This window comes from Aphelocoma coerulescens, chromosome 2, assembly GCF_041296385.1.
Source record: "Aphelocoma coerulescens isolate FSJ_1873_10779 chromosome 2, UR_Acoe_1.0, whole genome shotgun sequence".
Lineage (NCBI taxonomy): Eukaryota > Metazoa > Chordata > Aves > Passeriformes > Corvidae > Aphelocoma > Aphelocoma coerulescens.
Genome location: NC_091015.1, coordinates 167003995 through 167025988, shown reverse-complemented (window position 1 = coordinate 167025988; position 21994 = coordinate 167003995). Strand labels below are relative to the sequence as shown.

Below are 21994 nucleotides of genomic sequence, written 5' to 3'. Positions count from 1 at the left end.
AAAATCCCCTCCTAGAGATGCTCCAGCCAAGGGGGACCCCTCCCCCCCGCCGCCCCAAACTTCCTTCCAGAGTCAAACCCCGCGGCCCTACAACTCCCCAACCCTTCCCCGTGCAGACCCCGCCTCGGGGTGCCCCGAGATCCCCCCCGGCCGTGCCCCCGCTCACCCCCGGTGCCCCCTCAGGCCCCGCCAGCCCCGGAGCGATCGCGGCAGCTCCGCCGAGCGCGGGGCATAAGCAGGGCGGAGGGGCGGGGCTTATTCGCCAGAGAGCCAATGGGAGAGCGGGACGGCGTTGAGTGACAGGGTTTCTGCCCAATAGAGAAGTGGGATTTGGGGAGGCGGTGGGGGGGAGGAGCGGAGGGGCCGTTGCCCGTGGCAACGGTGGGAATTAGAACGCGGGTGACGTCACGCGAGGGGCGGGGCTACAAGCCCCGCCCACAGGCACAGCTGGACTCGCCCCCTCCCCCCCCCGCGCCGCATCTGGGGGGGCTCCGAGCCCAGTCCGGACACATCTGGATGACCCCAGCTAAAACAAGGGGCACCTTCCCCGTCCCGGCCACATCTGGGCGACCCCCAACTCCAACCAGGCGCCCCCCCAGTCCGGCCACATCTGGATGACCCCCACCTCCCACCAGGAGTTCTCCCTCCCCCCACCCACCCCCGACCCCAGCCACATTTGGGCAACTCAGCTTGTAACCAGATGTTCTCCCTCACTCCCCTGGCCACATCTGGGCGGTCCCTCCCTCATTCTGCTCCTACAATCCCTGCACCCACCTTCCCCCGCCTTCCCCCCTCCTCTCCTCAACATCTGGGCTGCTGTTCCCTTGCCCTGTTGCAGCCGCTGGATGCTGCTCCTGTAGAAACCATAATTTAATATCAAATATAATAAAAAAAAATAACGAAGAAATAAAATCGAACTCACTTTATTCCTTTTTCCAGGCAAATCCTGCCCCATATTCCCGCTCTGAACCTTTGTCACTGACCACAAGAAGGTCCCTTGGTCTTTCCCTGGGCCACAGTGAAATTAAAGCGTGATAAATCCCATTCCTATCGAAAGGACACAGGGAATTCTGTGCAGATCCAGCTGTTTATTGAGTGGAAAATGTTAGCCTAGGATACATTAAATATTTTATAGGGTGTGGATTTATTTTATAACTGCATTTATTAAACCAGTTCCACCTTTCCCAGTCATTTTTTCCCATCAGGGCTTCAAGGATTGTGTGATGCCAGGGAAGGGCTTCTCTCCCTCCTGGATTTTCCCATCCAAAAGGAGCTGCTGTACTAGAAAAGTGGAATTAATCTGGAATATTGTCACTGATACATCTCCACAACAGTGCAGGGATCCCATTCCAGCCTGGTTTTCCCAAAGGATGAGCCAAACCCCCTCTGTTCTCCACTTTTCCCAAGTGGAGCTCTGGATGGAGCCATCCCATTCCCATTCCCCCATTGCAAAGAGCATCTGTGAAGGGAAAATCCATAAAAATACACAAAACTCATCTTAATTTTTAAGGGATTTATCCCAGGTTGTTCTTGGGTGGGACTGAGGAGCAAACTGGAGCTGCTCCAGGCTAGGACAGGTTTTTCCCAACTCACATCCCTGCAAAACCCATCTTTTCTCACCATGGACACACAAAACTTAGGAGAAACCTCCACCAAGCTGAATAAATCTTATGGAATCCAGGGAAAATGGGAGGAATTCAAACCCGGGCTGTCCTTGGAAGGAGGCGGCCAAGGGCAAACAAGCCCTGGCTTGAAATTGTCCTTCCCTGCTCCCTTCCCCGGGGCTGGCTCCCATCCCTGGACAACTTCTACTCACCCAGCCAGAAAGGTGGCTTGGATGTGTTTTTCCTGGGATGGCGCAATTGGGATCAAAGAGGCTTTCCCAGAGCCAGCCCTTGCCCCGGGGCTTTCCGCTCCCGGCAGCGAACCGGGCGGGACCTTCCCAGGGGAACGCAGGGCCCCGCTACTCATCCCGGCTGAGGATTCCACATGGAGCAATGCCTGTTACTGACCCAAATCCCAGTGTTTTCCTGGAATTACAGGGTGGTTCGGGTTGGAATGGGCTTGAAAGGTCATTCAGTAACAGAAGCAGGGAGACCTTCCACAAGACCAGGTTGATCCGGGGTGTTGGACACTTCCAGGGATGGGGCAGCCGTGGATTCTCTGGGATTTCCATTCCAGGGCCTCATCATCCTCACAGGGAAGAATTTCTTCCCAATGTCCCATCTCATCTCACCCTATTCCAGTTTAAAGCCATTCCCTGTGTCCTGTCCCTCCATCCCTTATCCAAAGTCCTTCTCCAGCTCTCCTGGAGCCCCTTGAGGCACTGGAAGGGGCTCTGAGGTCTCCCTGGATCCTTCTTTTCTCTCCCAGTTTGGGGAAAGCTTTTGCCTGTTGTCCCTATTCCCCATCCCCTTCCCAGGTGTGCTCCTTGCACCTCCTTTGGGATGGATGGGGCTCAGCTGGGATGAGGTCCCTGATGACATCAGGGGCAGGTGAAAGCGATGGGCTCATCCTGTGAAAAAGGCTGGAGAGGAGTAGGATGGGTTTCCATGATGAGGGTTATGGGCAGTAGGATCCCGAGGGATCGGGGCTTTGCTCCTAGACTCCTCCAAATCCAACTATGGAGCTCTGATGGATGGGAAGCAGCTGAGAAAAGATGGATTTGGGGATTAATTTAATGATGCAATTAAAGAGGAAGCATTTCCTGCAAAGCAGGTTCATCCAAGCGATTTTAAAATCCATGGTTTTGACCCTGTTCTCCACCTGAGCGGTCCAAAGTATTTCCCTGCTTCCCAGGTCTCCTTGCTGAGGAGTTGCTGTTGAGGGGCATTCCCAAAATTCCGCTTTTGGGTTAAAACTTCATTTCCCAGGATGCATCTTGGGGTGGGAGCCTCCAATCAGGCTGCGGGAGACTTTAAAGGAGTTTCCCGGGACAGGGGGGATTTCCCTTAGGGAAGCAGCTGGGTGAGGAGTGAGGTCTTCTCCAGGCTGGGGGCGATTGGGAATGTTCTCCTGTGCTGACTGAGCTTCATCCCTGCTGCAGCTCCAAGTGCTCCTGGCACAGCAAAGCCTGGTGAAATATGGAATTTTTCCAAGTGTTTTCAACTCCTAGAAAAGTTTTCAGGCTGTTTCATACTGGTTTTCACTTCTCTCCTTGAGAAATCCTGGTTTGTTTTCCTCAGTGTAGAGGTTTTTTTATGGATAAGGACCAGGAATATGATCTGTATTTCTTGAATCCTCTTGAATTTTTAGGGAAAGCAGGGATTTGGGAGAGTCTGGCTGCTCCAGCCATGGGGAGAGGGGAGAGGTGGTGGTGGGGACTCAATATCTCAATTTACCCCATTTCTCTGCTGTGCTTAATTATTACTAATTATGGTGGTGGAAACTGTGAACTCCTGAATAATTTTGGGGAATTTCCTTTCCTTTCCTTTCCTTTCCTTTCCTTTCCTTTCCTTTCCTTTCCTTTCCTTTCCTTTCCTTTCCTTTCCTTTCCTTTCCCCACTTCCAACAGCAGTTCAGGGACTGAGCTCAAGGATTTTCCTTTTTTTTTTTTTTCCTCCTCAGCTTGGGTCCTCGCTAAAGCTGAGCTTGACCCTGTGGAATCCAAACTTTGGGATTGGGATGTTTGGGCTTCCTTGGAGAGCAAAACCAACCCTGTGTTGTTTCTGTCTTGTTCCAGTGACCACCCTTTGGTTCTCTGCCTTAACATTCCCAAGAAATTGTGGATGACGGAGCCATGGGGGTCTCAAAAGCCAGTGGGGTGAAGAGCAGCAGCAGGTGGGTACTGTGGAGCACGGCAGGAGATTTTGGGAGGCTCCAGCTTTATCCCACTGGTTTTCCTGGGAATTTCGGCGCTCAAGCAGAGAAATTCCTCCAAAGTTCCTTTTGGGAAGCCATTTTTGGTGCTGTTGGGCGTAAGGATTAGGAATTATGGCATCTTGCTGTGGTTCATTGTCACCACTGCAGGGTTGGTTTCAGTGGGATCAATTTTTCCCTGTCTCAGGAAGCGAAAGAATGAGTTGGAAAAGGGGCAGGATAAGGCAAAGACGCTCCCAGTGAGGAAGAAGAAAAAGAAGGAGCTGGAATGCACAGTGAAGGTACCAACCCCCCCATGTGCATTGGGGTGACCCTTGTAATTATCCCCAAAAATTTTGTGGGAATCAAACCTGTGGCATGAGCTTCCTTCTCCCTTATCCTGGTGCAAAGCCTTCCATGGGAAAAGGGAAGAAGAAGAAGAAACCATCAAAAGTCAAGGAAAAGCCACTGCAGGAGAACATCATCAGCAGGTAAATCCTTGGATCGGGATGGAGATGGGATCTGTAGGGCTGGGCTCTTCCATCTGGGTTATCCCAGAACTGCGCGTGGGAATGGCGCGTCCAGCTCTGCTCTCCTTGTGGTGCTTTGATTATCACAAGGAGATTTTAATAGGGGAAAAATAAAGGGCTTGGAGTGATGGGGAAAGAGGGAAATCACCTTAAGCTGAAGGATGGAGGGTTTAGATTGGATTTTGGGAAGGAATTCTTGCGTGGGAGGGTGGTGAGGCACTGACAGAGGTTTTCCAGGCAAGTTGTGGCTGCCCTATCCCTGGACGTGTCCAAGGCCGGGTTGGATGGAGCTTGGAAAACCCTGGGATGGTGGGAGGTGTCCCTGCCCGTGGAAGCAGCTTGGAACAACACAATCCCTTCCAACCCAAACCATTCCATGATCCTAAAAAATGTCTGTCCCTTCTCTGTCCCCTTTCTGGCCAAGAAGCTCCCTAAAGCAGGAGGCTGCAGGTGGGAAAGGCCTTGGCTCGAGCCTCTGGAATGGGATCCAAGCCAAGGAGGGAGCTGCATCAGGGTTGGTAGGTGGTGATCACTGTGCTAAAGGATTTGGGAGCATTCCCATGGTTTGTTCCCAAGGGAGCTGGGAGGGTGGGCTCCTGGGGTTTGGTGCAAGGTCCTAAAAGGAGTTTTTGAGCATCTGTGATTAAATTAAGCAATAAATTTCCTGGTTTTGGGGTTGAATCCATCACATTTTGGGGTTGGCCCAAACTGGCACCAGTGGGGAGCACTGGGACATGGGTGACTCTCACTTTCTAAGCAGGAAGTTCGGATTGGGAATCCCTTCCTCAGGAATTTGGTCTTCACTCCTTCCCTTGTTCATGCCTCATTTCCTGGAATTGTCCAAGGCCAGCTGAGATGGGGCTTGGAGCAACCTGGCCTAGTGGAAAGTGAGGGTGGAACGGATCCTTAAGGTCCTTTCCAACCCAAAACATTCCATGATTCTTGGCTGGTGCTGGAGAGCACAAATCCCAGGAAATTCCTGCTGTAGTTTGCTTTTCCCACATTAATTTGTCCTCTTGGTGCGTAAATCCAGCAGAGACACTTTTCCTTTTTCCATCTTTCCATCCCTCTCCCAAAAAGGATCCCAAATGTTGCCAGACTGTCCTGGATGGATCAAATTCAAGGAGCAGCCTTGAAACCCCTCAGGGGTGCCTGTGGTCCTGGTGCTCCCAGTATTCCCAGTACAACCATCAGGCATTTGCAGGCAGGAATGACTTTGTGGAAGGTCATGGCTCTTCCTGAATTTCCCAACGGGGTTTCTGAAGGATTGTGAATCCAAGAGCAGGCGTATTCCCAGGGAAGGAAAGTTTATATGGACATAACCAGCCTGTAATTAACTCAGGGTTTTATTTTCCCCTTAATGAGTTCACCCAGCAGCTTTCAGGAACAATCCCTGTGTGGTTTTGGCTTCCCTTGAAAGCCTTGGGAAGAGAAACTTGGGGAAGTCGGGATTTAGAGTGAGAACCTCGGTGCTTGGCAAGCCCTGGGTGAGGCTGGGATGGGTTTTGGGATGCCTTGTGTGGTCAGGAGCAGGAGAAGATGGTTCCAGCTTGGAAAACAAGTGTAAAAACAGTGGGATGGAATTTCTGGTGGCTTCCAAGGGACAGAATTTAGGGTTCTGTGTCCCCTCAGAGCTTGTTTTCTTCTAGGTCTCCATTTTCCCTATATTTTGATGGTTTTTCCTTTCTCCAGGAATTCTGGTGGCCTCCACAAGTCAGATTTTAGGGCTGTGTTTGTGTCCCCTCTGAGCTCATTCTCTTTGAGGTCCTATCCCCATTTTCCCTATGTTTTGATTTTTTTTTTTTAATTTTTCCAGGATTTCTGTTGGACTCTGTGGATCAGAATTTAGGGCTCTGTGTCCCCTCTGAGCTTGTTTTCTTCAGGGTCCCCATTTTCTCTATATTTTGATATTTTTTTCTCTCCCCAGGAATTCTGGTGGCCTCCACAGGTCACATTTTAGGGCTGTGTTTGTGTCCCCTCTGAGCTCATTCTCTTTGAGGTCCTATCCCCATTTTCCCTATGTTTTGATATTTTTTTTCCTTTCTCCAGGATTTTTAGTGACTTCCACGGGTCAGATTTTAGGGCTCTGTGTCCTCTCTGAGCTCATTTTCTTCTAGGTCCCCGTTTTTCCTATATTTTGATTTTTCTTTTGCTTCAGGGTTTCTGGTGGCTTCCAAGAGTCATATTTCAGGACTGTGCTTGTGCCCTCTCTGAACTCAATTTCTTTTAGATCCTCTCCCCATTTTCCATACTTTTTTCCTTTTCCTTGCTTTCTGCTCGTCCCCATTGTATTTCCCACCCCGTGGCTTTGCCCCCCACCTCTCTTTCCCTCTAGCCATCTGCTGCAAGGGTGATTTCATCTTCCAAGCACCTGGAATTTGATCCATCTTTGTTTTGGAGCCCTCCCATCCCTTCTGTTCCCTGGATTGCTCTCCCAGCACTGCTTCCAATGAGCAGGTGGTTGATGAGGGCTGGGAGTTTTCCTATATTTATCCATGAAATTCCTTTATTGTGCTGTTGGAAGGAAAATAGGGATTTCCTAACCCCATAAAACCTCAAAACTTGGAAATTTGGGATTTTGGGCTCCTGGGTCCCAGCCAAGGTGTCTGAGGAAGGGAGAAGTGCGGGTTTGGGGTACCTGTGCCAGGGAACCTTTCCCAAATCCTTGATATTTTCCAGGAGGAAACCCAAGCAAACCTCCCCCAAGGGCCACCAGTGGGGCTGGAAGACTCTTCCAGGTGCGTTGGGTTTTTTGGATAATTTTTGGATAAATAATATTTTTTTGGGATAATTTTTATCCCCGGGAACTGGAATTTTGTCCTTTTTCTTCTCCTGTGGAGCTGCACAGTCCTGGTTCTCCCTCCTGGATCTCTGGTGCCTTCACGGAGCAGCTTCTCCACATCCTGGTGTTTTCCATGACTTTAAAGCTTCCCAAAAACATCCCAAGTGGAATTTGAGGCTCAGTCCTGGGACTTGAGGGTAGAGAGGGAAGTTCCAGCCCCATCCACCCTCCCCAGCCAGCAGGGTGTGATCGCTCAGGTGCACATTCCTACATAAATTTGGGGAAGTCCTGGTGGGAACAACCGCCCTCCCAAATCCTGGGAAAAGGCCGTTCTTTCCCTTTAGATGCTGGCAGAGATAGGAAGCAGAATTCCTAAAGCTGGTTAAAGTCTCTCTGCCTCTTAAAAATTCTAATAAAACCTGGGGAGGAAAGAGCCGATCCCAAAAGGTGCCGGGATTTTGCTTTCTGAGTCATGGATCCGCTCCCTGCCAATGGGATTGGAGGGGCTGAGCGTGTTTTGCTGGGTGATTTTCCCTAAGGAGTTTCGTGGGAATTGTGTAACGTGTGTGTTCCAGTGTGGAAAAAGCATCCAGCTCCTGGTTTTGTTTTTTTTTTTGGGAGCTTGTTTCCATCCCAAGCCAGCTCGAAGGCTTTCCTCAGTTACTTTGATGTCCCACAGCCGGATAATTCATTATCAGTCTAAATTAATTTTAAGGGGCCAAAATTCCCACTTTCTGTTGCAGAAATTTTGGGACATTTTGGCTAAAACCAGGAATTGTGGCTCTTCTCTCTTTGGAAGTCCAGGGAGAGCCATCATTATCCTGCTTGGGAGGAGGAAACTGGATTTCCAACTCTTTTTTTGGGACAGCTGGCTGTGCTTCCAAAGAGTTCCAGCTGGGGGGATCCAGGAGCTTGGAAAAGCAGGGAATGGATCTGATCCATGGCTTGAGCTCAGCTCCAGGCTTACCTAGGATGGACCAGAGGATTTGGTTGAGAGGTGACAGTGACCAGAGAAGGCAAAGCCCCAGGTTTCCCTGCGGGAAAGGGACACCATCACCTCAACATTGAACTCATGGAATCTTTAAGGTTGGAAAAAACCATCCAAGGTCACCACTAAACCATGTCCCAAAGCATCACAGCTCCAAGGTTTTGGAACATTTCCAGGGATGGTGATTCCAGCCTCTTCCAGTGCTTGACCACCCTTTCAGTGGGAATTTTTTCCTAATATCCCACCTAAATCCACCCTATGGAGCTGTAGGCTCAGTCTAAGAGGCATAAGCTTGGTTTAGGCTGTGTCGCTGTTCCCTCATTCTTATTTTTCTTGATTTTTCTGGAATATGAGCAACTTGAAGACTCCCAACTCCCTGCGTGGCTTGGAGAAGCCTTGGGAGAAACGATAGGGGCAGGCTGGTGCTTTATAATGGTTGCAAAACCCCCAGAATTCCCAATAATCCACCTGATCTCTCTGCTGAGCGGGAAAACATTCCTGGGTTCCTCACCCATACGGATGGGGGAGATCATGGATCTGGACACTCCTTGTCCTGTTGTATTGATGAGGCTGCTTCCCTGTTCTTCCCTTCCCATTCCCTGTTGGAATCATCCCCACGGTCCCAGGAGTTGTGTCCCATCTGTCTCCTTTTCCCGTGTGTCCATGATCGACCTGATCCTGTCCTTTGTGCTGTTGGTGCTGCCACACTGTCCAAACTTTTCCCCTGAGGTTTTTCTGGGAATATTTCCTTGGGACCTCCCCCACTGGGTCTGGAGACCTTGTGGTCCTGCTCCTTTGAGCTTCCTCATCCCATAAAATCCATCTTGGGGCCATTTCCTGCTGCCTTGGGATATCTCCATCTGTGGTGCTGCCATGGTTGGAGGGAAATGAGGGCTCGTTTGGGAGCAATTCCCTAAATTGGGATGTTAGAAGGGAATGCTGGTGGTGAGAATTGGCTGTGATGTCGTCGTAGATCCCCGGACAAATCCCAGAGAACAGGACCTGCCATGGGAGAGCAGCCCTTGGAGACCCAGAATGGAATTGGGGTAGGAAAACCGGGGGGGTTGTCACCCCCTGGACTTAATCCTGCATCTCCTCCATTCATTTGGGATTTGGGATAACCTCTCTCCTTTCCCAACATCTCTTCTCTTATTCCTGCTTCCCACAGGTTCCAAGTGAAGGTGTTGGTGGTGGGGTTGGGATTGCATCCCCCTCTGGAGATCCTTTGGAGATGGATTTGGGGCTCACAGCCGTGAGGGAGAGTGAGGAGAAGGAGCTGGATCCCCCTATCCCACAGCAGGAAGAGGATTCCCAAGCCCTGAAAAGAAAAAGAGGGAAGAAACAAGAGGAAAATAAGCAGGAAAGGGGATTGAAGAGAAAAAGAGGGAAGAAACAGGAGGAAAATAAGGAGGAAAAGGGATTGAAGAGAAGAAGAGGGAAGAAACAGGAGGAAAATAAGGAGGAAAAGGGATTGAAGAGAAGAAGAGGGAAGAAACAGGAGGAAAATAAGGAGGAAAAGGGATTGAAGAGAAGAAGAGGGAAGAAACAGGAGGAAAATAAGGAGGAAAAGGGATTGAAGAGAAGAAGAGGGAAGAAACAGGAGGAAAATAAGGAGGAAAAGGGATTGAAGGGAAAAAGAGGGAAGAAAGCGGAGGAAAATAAGCGGGAGAAGGGATTGAAGGGAAAAAGAGGGAAGAAACAGGAGGAAAATAAGCGGGAAAAGGGATTGAAGAGAAAAAGAGGGAAGAAGGAGAAATTCGAGGATTTGATGGATGGCATTGAGGAGGAGGAGGAGGATGAGGACAGGAACTGGGAAGAGGGACAGGGAAGAGCCAAAAGAAGGAGGAGCAACAGCAGCCAGGGAAGGGATGATGGGAATAAAAAACGGGAGAAGGGGAAAGCAAGGAAGCACAAGAAGGGGAAAGTGAAGGGGGTGGAAAAGGTGGGGAAGAGGAAAACAAAGAAGGAAAAATTGCTGGAAGAGATGGAGAAGCATGAGGAGGGAGAGGAAGGAGTGGGAGGGGAACTGGAGGAGAGGGTGGGAAAGGGAAGTGGAGATGGAAAAGGAATAAAGGAGGAGGAAGTGGATGAGAAAGGGGAGGAAGGATTGGGATTGGGAGAGATTCTGAGTGCAGGGATAGGGCAGGAGGTGAAGGAGGAGGATGAAGGGAAGGGAGATATTCCAGGGAAAAAGAGGAAAAACAAGAAGAAAAAGCCAGAGGGGGAAACAAATGAGAAGAAGAGTGCAGAGGAGGAAACCCCGGGGAAAACTGGGAAAAGGAAATCTAAGGAAGGAGGAGAGGAAAAGAAAGGGGAAGAAAAGAACAATAAAAAGACTAAAAAACAGAAGGAGGAAGAAAAAGAGGCAGAAACCAAATGGAAATGGTAAATTCCAGCGTGCCTTTGGCAGCTCTAACCCTGGGATTGGGATTTAAATTTTATTTTGTGGCACAAAACGGTGAAAATTCCTATTTTTTGGCTCTTTTCCTGTATTTCCTTGAGCCTTGAACTTGTCACTCTTGGAAATGGGTGAGGGATAACTATTTATAATATTTATTTCTCCTCCAATGATTTTCCTGGTGCCCATCCCGGGAAGGGGGAAGCTCATAATTATTGGAAGGAGATAATTATTATGTTTTAATATTAATAATAAAACATCTTGCAAGACAGCAGCACCTCTATCGAGGGGCTGAATTCCTTCCCCACTTCCTTCTCCAGCAGTTTTGGGATGATCCAGGCAGGTGTTTTATAGGAAAGGATGAGGAATATGGCTGCTGGACGCTGGATTATTTTTGGAAGTGCAGCTTTAACCACTTGGTGTCACTCTCTCCCAGAGTTCCCCAAGATCTGGGCTAGAGCAGGAGGAATTTTGGGACGGTTTTTGGGAGCCTGTGGCAAACCCTGATCTGAGAGGAGATGTTATCCCAGACAGGGATATCCATGGATACCTGGAGCCTTGAGGCGGCTCTTGGAGGATCCAGGCTGACGTGAAATGTGGGTTTTTATATTTTCTTTTCCTAATGAATGCCTTGTTTGGAATGGCTGGATCCCGGCACAGAGGAGAGAGGCTGGTATGTAGGAATTTCATCCCAAAAATCCCATCCAGGACTGCATTTCCCATGAGGAAATTCCCATGGGTCACTCCCTTTGGCTTCCGGATGGGCTCAGGGGGCTGTGGAAGGTGAGTGTGGGGGATGCTCTGCTGGAATTTGGGATCCCAAAGTTTTGTGATCCTGACGCTGCCTTTCTCCGATGCTTTCAGCCCAAATTCCTGGAGCTTGTTGATTTTCCTTGAATATTTCATTTCCTCTGTTTTTACAGCAAAACGCACCTTGGGATGCCAGGGGTTTATTCCACTCCACTTCCCATGGAGAGGGGAAAAACAATCACACAAGAAACGGGAATTTTGCTTTCTCCGTGTGGAATCTTGCTGTGTTTTCCCAGAAATCCTTGGCTTTTTTTTCCCCCTGGTGCTGCTGGGTTTAAGAGTTTCTGTGGTTTTTCCCCTCTTTTGAAGTTCTGCTCCTGATTTTCCGGATGGATCTTTCAACAATTTTTTTTTTTTTTTTTTTTTTTTTTTTTTTTTTTTTTTTTTTTTTTTTTTTTTAGTTTTTAGATTTAATTTTGTTGGAATTTCTGTTGCTGCTGCTTTTAAAATGTTCCCAGTTAAAACTTGCAGTGACTTTAAAATCCCATTTGCTCTGGCAGGAGGGAGATGCCTTAAGATCTTACTTGCATTGAAACCAAGTTATGAATATTCATGAGGCACAGATTTCCCAGAGAATCGTGGCTGCCCCATCCCTGGAAGTATTCCTTGCATTGGATGGGGTTTGGAGCAACCTGGATTAGTGGAAGGTGGCCGTGCCTGTGGAAAGGGGTTGAAATGAGGTGGCTTTTAGGTTCCCTTCGCTCTCCCCTTGAATCCTTCCATGTCACCCCACCAAACATTAGCTTCCTCAATTCCCTGGATTCCATTCCAGTCTCTTTCAAAGAACAGGGAAACTGAGGCAGCAGCAGAGAAAATGGGATTTCACCTGGAGTTTGTGCCAGCTGTCACTGCTCCAAGCATTTTCCCGGTGTGACCTTGGGAGGAGGTGCCCGATCCCAGATTTGGGATATTCTCATGGATTCCTGTGTGTCTGTTCCAGGTGGGAAGAGGAGAAGAAGGAAGATGGAGTCAAATGGATGCAGCTGGAGCACCGAGGGCCCTACTTTGTGCCCCCCTATGAGCCCTTGCCTGAGGATGTGCAGTTTTATTACGATGGTACATCCGTGGGGGGACCTGGCGCTCGGGGTGGTGTCCTCTCCTTAGGGAAGAGGAATATCCCATTGGAAAAGCCATGGGTTCGAGCTGGAGGATCTTACACATGGTTGGAGTTATGGGGTTTTTGGGGAGCTGATCCTAATGGCTGTTTGTTCTCATTAAGCTGCAGTTTTGGGTTTGAGCTTTGTCAGCTCATCCGTGTTTTCCCACGAGCTGGAAAAACGGGATTTTACTGGATCCATGGCCTCAGTGACTGACACATCCAAGGATTTGGCTGGGCTGTTCCAAGCTCCTGGTGTCCCCAGGCTCACTTTGCGTCACCTTAGAGCAGCTCATGGTGTCACTGGCAGGACAGATCCAGGCCTTTGGTGCCTCCTTGTTTTCCTGCCATTCCCGCTGGATTTCCTCCCTTTCCCTGCCCTCAGGTCATCCCTGAACTCCTTTCTGATAGATCAAGGGGCGGGGGCAGTAAGGACATTGGGGGTTAGCCAAGGGATCACATTCCCATGGGATCTTGGTGATCCTCAGTTCCCTGTGGCTTCCCATGGGGGTTTCTTTGCAGTAGGAAAAAGCCCAGTTTGGGAAAATGAGGTGCCCAGAGAGGGCATTGCTGGGAGATCCATGGGATTCTGGCTCCATGAGGAGCCTTGACAGGGTTTGGACTTCTCCTGTGACCTCGGAGCTGCTGGAGACACCGATGGGTGTTGTGTGGATCTGGGCTGGTGGCTTTGGACTTTGGCATCTTTGATGTTGACTTTTTTTCCCTAAAAAAAAGTCACCGTTCCTGGATGGAAAAGTGTTTGTGGACAGACAACAACCCCAAGTAGGAAGGGCCCATGGATGAGCTGGTGTGTGTGGGTTGTTATGGGGCTGCTCCAAGGCTCCATTCCCTGCTGTCCAGGAATCCCAAAAACCAGTGGTTCAAGTTGGATTCAACCATTCCCTGGATCTCTGCAGGGCGCTTTTTCCTTAAAAAAAGCTCTTTCCAGGCAATTCCTAGGATGAGCCAAGATATTTCTTGGTTTTGTTGTGTTTCTCCAGCCAGAGGGTTCAGGAGGGGATGGTGGCTTTGCCACCTCCAAGAAATGATCCAATATCCTTAGAAAAAGCTAAGAAATGATCCAAGATTCTACCCAGAGAAGCTGTGGCTGCCCCATCCCTGGAGGTGTTCCAGGTTGGACAGGGCTTGGAGCAGCCTGGGATAGTGGGAGGTGTCAGTGCCTCTCTTTTCCCAGGAAAACCCTTGAAGCTGAGCCTGGCCACGGAGGAAATCGCCACCTTCTATGCCAAAATGTTGGATCATGAGTACACGACCAAAGAGATCTTCCAGAACAACTTCTTCCATGACTGGAGGAAGGTACCTTCCCTGGGATTGCTCCTTGATATCCATGAAATCCATCATCCCCAGGCTGTGGTGTGGGATGGAGCGAATGGGAGCGGGATTTGTTCCTTATTTATAATTAAGGTTCTAAATCCTGATTTATTTCCATGGGTTTTTTTTGTGGATTTGGGCTGGGATTTGCTCTCTGTGCTCTGAGTTTTAGTGATGGAAGCAGGTGGTGGAGAGTCTTGGAAACAGCTCCAAAACCAGTATGGGGACACCAAAGGAATAAAGGAGTGAAGGAATGACCTCTGATCCCCCAAAAAAGCAAAACTCTTCCTAGGGAATATTTACACCTCCCAAATACCTTTGGTGCTGTCCCTGCAGTTGTGTTTGGGGCCTTTTCTCCATATGAGGTTCTTCCACCCCAGAACTGGCTGGGATTTTTCCGAGGAATTGGGATGTGGGTCTCTGTTCCCTCTTCTGGGAAGGAGAAGCCCAGGCAGAAGCTCTGTGTGGAATTAGTTTTGCCTCCTGGCTTTTCCCAGTCCTCCTCATTTTTTTCCCAGGAAATGACCTCAGAGGAGCAGGAGTTAATCAAGGATCTGGACAAGTGTGACTTCAGGGAGATCCACAAATATTTTGTGGAAAAAAATGAGGCCCGGAAAGCGCTTCCCAAGGAGGAAAAGCAGGTGAGGACTGGTTCCTATGGCATGTTTTGGGTCCAGTTTTGGGAATTTTGTCTCTTCCTTGTTGTCTTTCCTGGTGTTGTGCCTTGGGCTTGGAGTTCTTCAATCCAGCTCTGTCTCCATGGCCATCACCCTCTCTTCCTGAATTTTATCAGCAGATCCTGCACATTCCATGGCTTTACTGGGTTCCAGTTTTCCTTGGATGATGTTTTGGAGTCCTTCCCTGTCCAGAGGATTGTGGACCTGGCTAAGGGAATGATGGCACTTAGACTTGTTGGTTGGAGTGTTAAAGATCCCTTCCAATCCAGTCCAAACCATCCTGATTGTTTTGTGGTGTCCTGGTTTCAGAAGCTGAAGGAGGAGGCGGATAAGATCCAGGAGGAATATGGATACTGCATCCTGGATGGGCACCGGGAGAAGATTGGCAACTTCAAAACTGAACCTCCAGGGCTCTTCCGTGGCCGTGGGGAGCACCCCAAAATGGGGATGCTGAAGAAGAGGATCATGCCAGAAGATGTCGTCATCAACTGCAGCAGGTGGGTTGTCCTTGGAAGTGCTGAGCTCCTGGGACTTCCTTTGGGATTGGGGGCCTGGAGTTGGGGTTTTTCCATCTTCTACAATTCCTGTTTTCCATACCCTGAGAGTATTTTTCCCTCTGAGTTATGTGAGCTGGACTGGTCTTAAGCCACCCACTTGAAGACCTTGGTTTAAAACATTCCTCACCAGTCCAGAAAGTTTTCCTGTTGTTCCCAGCATCCAAATGATAAACACCTGGTTGTGGGAAAGGTCTGGAGCACCGGGAGCAGCTGAGGGAGCTGGAGGGGCTCAGCCTGGAGAAAAAGAGGTTCAGGGGGGACCTTCTCACTCTCCACAACAGGAGGGTGGATCCAGGTGGGGCTTGGTCTCTTCTCCTGGATAATAAATGATAGGAAAAGAGGAAATGGCTTCAAGTTGTTCCAGAAGAGGTTTAGGTTGGATAATTGGGAAAACTTCTCCACAGAAAGGGTTGTCAAGCACTGGAAGAGGCTGCCAGGGCAGTGGTGGAGTCACCAGCCCTGCAGGGATGTGAAAGCTGTGTAGATGTGGCACTTGGGGACATGGTTTGGTGGTCCGGGCAGTGCTGGTTCATGGTTGGACACGATCTTGGAGGACTCTTCCAACTTTAACGATTCCATGTTGTGGAGCAATTTCGGGTGGATTCCACGTTTTCTCAGTGGTGGTGACCATCCTTGGCTCACCTCTTTCTTCATGGCCTGAGGGCTCTAATTCTGCTCTTCCCACAGGGATTCCAAGATTCCCGAGCCCCCAGAAGGTCACAGGTGGAAGGAGGTGCGCTTTGACAACACGGTCACCTGGCTGGCCTCATGGACAGAGAACATCCAGAACACCTTGAAGTACATCATGCTGAATCCCAGCTCCAAGCTGAAGGTTGGAATGGTGTCTTTGGTCAGGTGAAAAAATCTGGGAAAGCTGGGATATGGAATATCAACAAAAAGCTCCCTTTTTTTGGCCCTTTACTAAAAAGGGCATAAGCAAAATGAAATGGTGAGAGGGAAAGGACAGATGATTGTGAAGCATCAAACTTATTCCAAGGAATGGGTTGCTCCTGGCTGAGTCATCCTGGTGCCACATTCCTCATGTGTGTCCAGGGAAGGCTGCTGGAAGCCAGGAAGGGGCTGAGAAGATCCGTATGGGCCAGAGTTGGGCTGAGTTCATTTATACCAGGAAGTGGAGGGTAGGAAGAGGTGGGATTCAACTCTGTGGGAAGAGAAAGGGGATTTAAGGCTACTTTCAAGGGCTCCAGGAAAGTGGGAATGCTGCCCAGGTGTGGACACAACTGAGCAAGTCCTGTGTCAGTCCACACTGGTGTCCGGGGAGCCACCTTTGACCATGATTGGACCACTTGGTCCTCGCTGTGCTCTGGCTAGTGGAGAACACCCTGACTTGGCCAGGATGCAGATCCAGCACGGCCAGCAGAGGGCACAGAAACCCTGGATGAGCTAATTCTTCTCCAATTTATTCCCTTCATGGATTTTTCCCAAGAAAACAATGGGGTTTGAGCAGGATTTAGATGCTGGAGGTGTTTCTAGAGCAGGACTTGACTGGTAGGGGTGGAACAAAGATGGGGCACAGAATGGAAAATATCCTGGTTTCCCATTCCAGGGGGAGAAGGACTGGCAGAAATATGAGGTAGCTCGGCGCCTAAAGGATGTTGTCCACAAAATCCGGGCTCAGTACAGAAAAGATTGGAAATCCAAGGAGATAAAGAAGCGGCAAAGAGCGGTGGCCCTGTACTTCATTGATAAGGTATCCACAGCCTCACCCCAGGTCCCCCATCCACGTGGAAATTGGGAATTCACTCCCCTGATCCACCCCACTTTGCAGTTTTTGGTGTTTATTGGTTCTACCGCCCAGAGTGGCTCTACGTGAGGAATCTGGGGATGATTACGGAATCCTGGAATGGTTTGGTTGGATAAGACCTTAAAGATCCTTTCTTTCCAACCCCCTGCCATAGGCAGGCACACCTTCCACAAGACCAGGCGGCTCCAAGACCCATCCAACCTGGATTTGAATATTTCCAGAGGTGTGGCAAGATGAAAATTGTCCCTAGTGGAAAGTGTCCCAGCCCATGGCAGGGGATTTGGAACCAAGAGATCCTGAAGGTCCCTTCCAAATCATTCCATGAATCTACAGATGGAGATGACCCAATCTCCCCTAATCCTGATCCACTTTAACAGCCTGGGAAAGGGGAATTGAGGTGGGATGGGATGGATGACTCCCTGTTTCCTTCCAGCTGGCCCTGCGAGCTGGGAATGAGAAGGAGGAAGGGGAGACTGCAGACACGGTCGGCTGCTGCTCCCTGCGCGTGGAGCACATCCAGCTGCACCCCCAGCTGGATGGGCAGGAGCACGTGGTGGAGTTTGACTTCCTTGGGAAAGACTCCATCCGTTACTACAACAAAGTGTCCGTGGAGAAGCTGGTGAGTGGGGAAGGAATAGAGGAAGTGCTTGGTTATCTGGATTCCCTCAGTGTCTGTCAGTCCCAAATTTCCATCCAAAACCTGTTACCAAGATGCCTCCTGTGCTTTAGCCCTGGAGAATGGGGGGAATTTTGGGATAGAACTTCCAAGGTTGTTCTACCCCAGGAACCATGAGGGAGAAGTCTCACTTCTTGCTGGAGCACCCTCAGTTGGCTTGTGGGCATCAGGACTTGAAATATCCCCATTTATATTTAATTATTTTCCTTTGCCCATGGGAAAGAAGATTTTAATGATGTTTGTGGGGAAACTGGAATGTCGAGATGGGAAAGATGGGGGAAACACCCATTGGCACCTTGAAGTTGAGAAGGTTGGTGGGATGTGCCAACACGAGGGTGAATCAGAGTCCATCCGGAAGAGGAGGAGGCAGAGATGAGGGAGATGTCTGGGAGCAGTTCATTCCTTGGCCCTGACCAGGGCTGTCCTTTCACCCTCTTCAGGTGTTCAAGAACCTGCAGCTGTTCATGAAGAACAAGGACCCCACCGATGACCTCTTTGACCAGCTCACCGTGAGTTGTCACCTCGAAGCTTTCAAAGAGCACCGGTGGCCCTGAGGGAGGAGAAGCCAAACCATGACACCCTTGGCCACCTTTGGTGGTCATCCCTTTGCCTGGTTTTAGCTCTTTGCTCTCCAGGGACACCACTGTCACTGTTTGAACACCCTGTGATATTTTCTAGCCTCCTTCTTCCCTGGAGCATCTCTGCTTCCCTGTGTCCCTGCTGAGGAGCTGGATTCCTGCTCCTTCCCTCCTCCAACTCATCCACTTGGGCTTTTTTTAGCCTGGGAAAGGCTGCCCACATTTGGGAAATTCCTGGAGGTACCAGACCTCGGCTTTTTGATGCTTTTGCACCTCATCGGGGCTCCACAGAAGTGGGAGAGATTGCTGGAGGGATGTGCTGCCTTCCCTCCTGGAAAAACCTTCTCCCTCATCTTCCTCAGGATGGGATATGTGATCCATGAGCAGCCCCATGTGCTCTGTAGAACAGAGATGTGATATTGGGTGTGAGGCCAGAAAAGACCTCTATGCTCATCAAATCCAAGCGTTAACCCAGCACTGCCAGGTCCACTGCTGAACCGTGTCCCCCAGTGCCAGTGTGTGTCCTCTTGGACATAGATGCGCAGAAATTGTTGACTTCCAGAGAGATTTTTTTGTGGATTTAGGTGGAATTTCAGGCCAGTTTTGGGTAGATGATTGACCTGACCTCACAAGTAGCTCTACAAGCTGCAGAACTTAATTTTTTTTTAATGCCTAATTTTGGTTGCTTAGACAGAAGATGGTCTGAAAAAAAAAAAGATTTGTCCCGGCTTCTGCTTGTTCTATTCCTGCTCTTTCATGGAATCATGGAATGGTTTGGGTAGGAAGGGACCCTAAAGACTGTCAGTTCCAAAGCCCTGCCATGGGGAGGGACACCTTCCACTATCCCAGCTTGCTCCAAGCCCCGTCCAACCTGGCCTTGAACAATTCCAGGGATGGGGCAGCCACAGCTTCTCTGGGAATTCCATTCCAGGGCCTCTCCACCCTCCCAGGGAAGAATTCCTTCCCAATATCCCATCAAACCCTTTACCAGTTTGAAGCTGTTCCTCCTTGTCCTACCGCTAGAATTCCTGATGTGAGTTTCCCTACACTTTTTTCCTCTTTTCCCTCCTCCAGACACACTTCCTGAACAAACACCTCCAGCACCTCATGGATGGTTTGACGGCCAAAGTCTTCAGGACCTACAACGCCTCCATCACCCTGCAGGAGCAGCTCAAGGCCCTCACCAACCGTGAGTTCCAGTGGTTGTGGTGTCACCAGCTGCACCCTGGGACCAAAGGGCTCTGGAATGTCCATCCATTGCCTCAAGATCCCTAAAACTGCCCATGTCCCACCTGGGCAGGTGATGCTCCACATAGCAGGGTGGGAGTAACTTATGGGGGTGAGCAGCAGGTTGGGAATGTTGGTAAGTGAGAAATGGTGAACTCTGGGATACTCTGACTAATTGCTTGCCAAAATGGGAATATTTTTCCCTCTTTTCCTTGTGCTGCTGGTTGGTTGCACTATTTTTGCCTCTTTGTGTGCATGACTGATGAGTCACAGCATCAGGTGGTGGTGCTCAATTGTCCTTCCCCAATTTCTACAACCATGATTGCTCTCCCTGGAGAGAAAATGCGACAGCAACTTGTTTACCCTTCCTTCTGCTGTATTCCCTGCTTTTCCCAACTCCTGGAATGGAGACAGAGTGATGCTTTCATTTCTTTCCAGCTGAAGACAACGTTGCAGGAAAGCTCCTGTCCTACAACCGAGCCAACCGAGCCGTGGCCATCCTGTGCAACCATCAGAGGTCTATACCAAAAACCTTTGCCAAGTCCATGCAATTCCTCCAGGAAAAGGTGAGACATACCCAGCTGAGAGATCCCAGACCTAATCTGGCCTCTGAATTTTATTTTTGGGCTGGGGTGATGTCTGAAGGAATTACCTCGGTCAACAACATCAGGGAATGTCCTGTGAATAGTGGATTGCAATCCAGGGGTGGAGAGGGATGTGGTGACCTCAAATACTGGGGGGAAGCACACTTGGCACAGAATTTGGATGAGTTTTTATGAGTTTGGGGCATTTTTCATCACTCTGTGTGTTCAAACCGAGCTGGGGGCCTTTTGTGATGGCAGCTCTGGCCCAGTTGGATCAAGATCAGGGAAATTGGTTTTCCTGCAGAAAGAGCAGCTTGAAAATACCTCAGATTACCCCTTTTAATTGTCCTCAGCTTTTGCTCACACCCCACTGATGGACTGGGACTTTTCTGAGGTCTCTGGTGCTGTCCCAAGTCCCTCAGTCTCAGGCAGGTGCAGAAGATGAACAGATTTAGGAGCTCCAAGTGTTTGTGGCATCTGGGCAGTGATGATATTTTAGAAAATGCTAAAAAATGCTTGAGACCAGAAAATGCTGCAGGGACAAGTTGGGGAAGTAGGGCTGGAAGAAACTGAGGAATGGTGTAGGAAGGAAAAGAGGGAGGAGGTTGAAACCTTCAGGGAGTTTGGAAGTGTGAAGTGTTGTCTGACTTTATTTTCACCTTCACAGATTGACGCCAAGAAGAAACAAGTGGAGGAAGCCCAGGAAGAAGTGAAAAAAGCTGAAGATGAGTTTGAAGACACAAAAGACGCCAAAGCAGAAGCGTGAGTGGCTCTTCCTTGGAATCCTCGCTTGCAGAAGTATCCAGAAGGCCCATGGATGGGGAAGATGTGTCTCAACAGCCCATCAGAACAGGAATGCCCATGTTTGGGATTGGGGCCTTCTTGTTCCATGAAAGATGGTTCAGATCTTGTAGATGGTTCTCTTAAGGGATGCCTTCTGCTCTCCCAGGTTGCTCCAAACCTTGTCCAACCTGGTCTTGAACACTTCCAGGGATGGGGCAGGCACAGCTTCTCTGGGCAACCCATTCCAGGATGCTGGATTTTGTTTGCCCAACTTTGGTGGTGGAAATTACATTTTTTATTGTTAATTTTTAATATTACAAAAGCATCTCACCAGATCCAAATCCTTGAGAAACAGGTGGGTCCTGAATGGCACCTCTGACTCTGCCATTCCAGAGAATTCCTGGCCTTTGGGACATTGTGTTGTTCCTTCTCTGCCCTCAGGAATGTGGAGAGGAAGAAGAAGCTGTTGAAGAGGCTGGAGGAGCAATTGGCCAGGCTGAACGTCCAGGCCACGGACAAGGAGGAGAACAAGCAAATAGCTCTGGGCACATCCAAGCTGAATTACCTGGATCCCAGGATTAGCGTGGCTTGGTGAGTCTTGGGTGTGAAATCATGGAATGGTTTGGGTTGGAAAGGACCTTAAAATTCCTGTTGTTCCATGGGCAGGGGCACCTTCTGCTATCCCAGGTTGCTCCAAGCCCCATCCAGCTTGGCCTTGGACACCTGCAGGGATGCAGTGGAGAGGACCCTGCTGGGTAACTGGTCCCCACTGGTGTCTTGTGGTCTGCACAGGTGCAAGAAATTTGGGATTCCCATTGAGAGGATCTACAACAAAACCCAGAGGGAGAAGTTTGCCTGGGCCATCGACATGGCCGGCGAGGACTTTGAATTCTGAGCTGGTGCCTTCCACGTTAAATCCCAAATCCTACTCGTTTGGTGCTGTTGGGAAGCCCTTTTTCAAAATTTGCTGCTGCTGGGGGCTGAGGGTTGTCTGAGTTTGGTGCCTTTCTTTTGTATGGAAAAGCAAACACCTGGATTTCCAGTTGGAACAGGTATTGGTGATTGGGATTTGGGACTTTGGGAACTCTTAATTCCTCTTCAGAGTTGCCAAGTACTTGGGATTTTTTTTCTTTCTTCCTCTGGAGTCTTGGAAGGAAATTAAATAAGAGCCTTAATTGTGCTGATCAACAAGATCCTGTCTCCTTGGGGTAGTGGATCTGTGCTGCCCTTTCCAGACTGAATGGGATGGATGGGGAAACACAAAGTGATGACAGCAGGAAAACAGGGAACTGCAATAAAAGCCCTGGGATTGGGTTAGGGGTGCACTGTGGGGAAAGGAAAAACCTCAGGGTTTTACATTTTGGGGGACTTTGTGCCCTTTCACCTCCAGGAGAGGAGAAAGTTGTGCAATGG

General features: G+C 49.5%; 1 protein-coding gene across 4 annotated transcripts; it reads left to right on the top strand.

Moving 5' to 3' along the window:
* Positions 1-2592: 2592 nt before the first annotated feature.
* On the top strand, positions 2593-21994 carry TOP1MT (DNA topoisomerase I mitochondrial). 4 transcript variants are annotated; one of them, XM_069005582.1, is made up of 21 exons: positions 2593-2718; positions 3683-3780; positions 4007-4100; positions 4210-4289; positions 4753-4846; positions 7008-7066; positions 9072-9144; positions 9267-10483; positions 12247-12362; positions 13598-13719; positions 14253-14375; positions 14721-14908; positions 15656-15800; positions 16536-16679; positions 17167-17352; positions 17850-17918; positions 19062-19176; positions 19653-19780; positions 20466-20560; positions 21023-21172; positions 21374-21994. In XM_069005582.1, exons 2-21 carry the CDS (start codon positions 3740-3742, stop codon positions 21474-21476), a joined length of 3342 nt encoding a protein of 1113 aa, XP_068861683.1. In that variant the 5' UTR covers positions 2593-2718; positions 3683-3739; the 3' UTR covers positions 21477-21994. The 4 variants fall into 4 exon arrangements, with proteins under 4 accessions (XP_068861683.1, XP_068861682.1, XP_068861685.1 ...); XM_069005581.1 differs by lacking the exon at positions 2593-2718 and adding an exon at positions 2946-3076; XM_069005584.1 differs by lacking the exon at positions 2593-2718 and adding an exon at positions 2946-3076 and having other exon boundaries at positions 4756-4846; positions 21374-21993.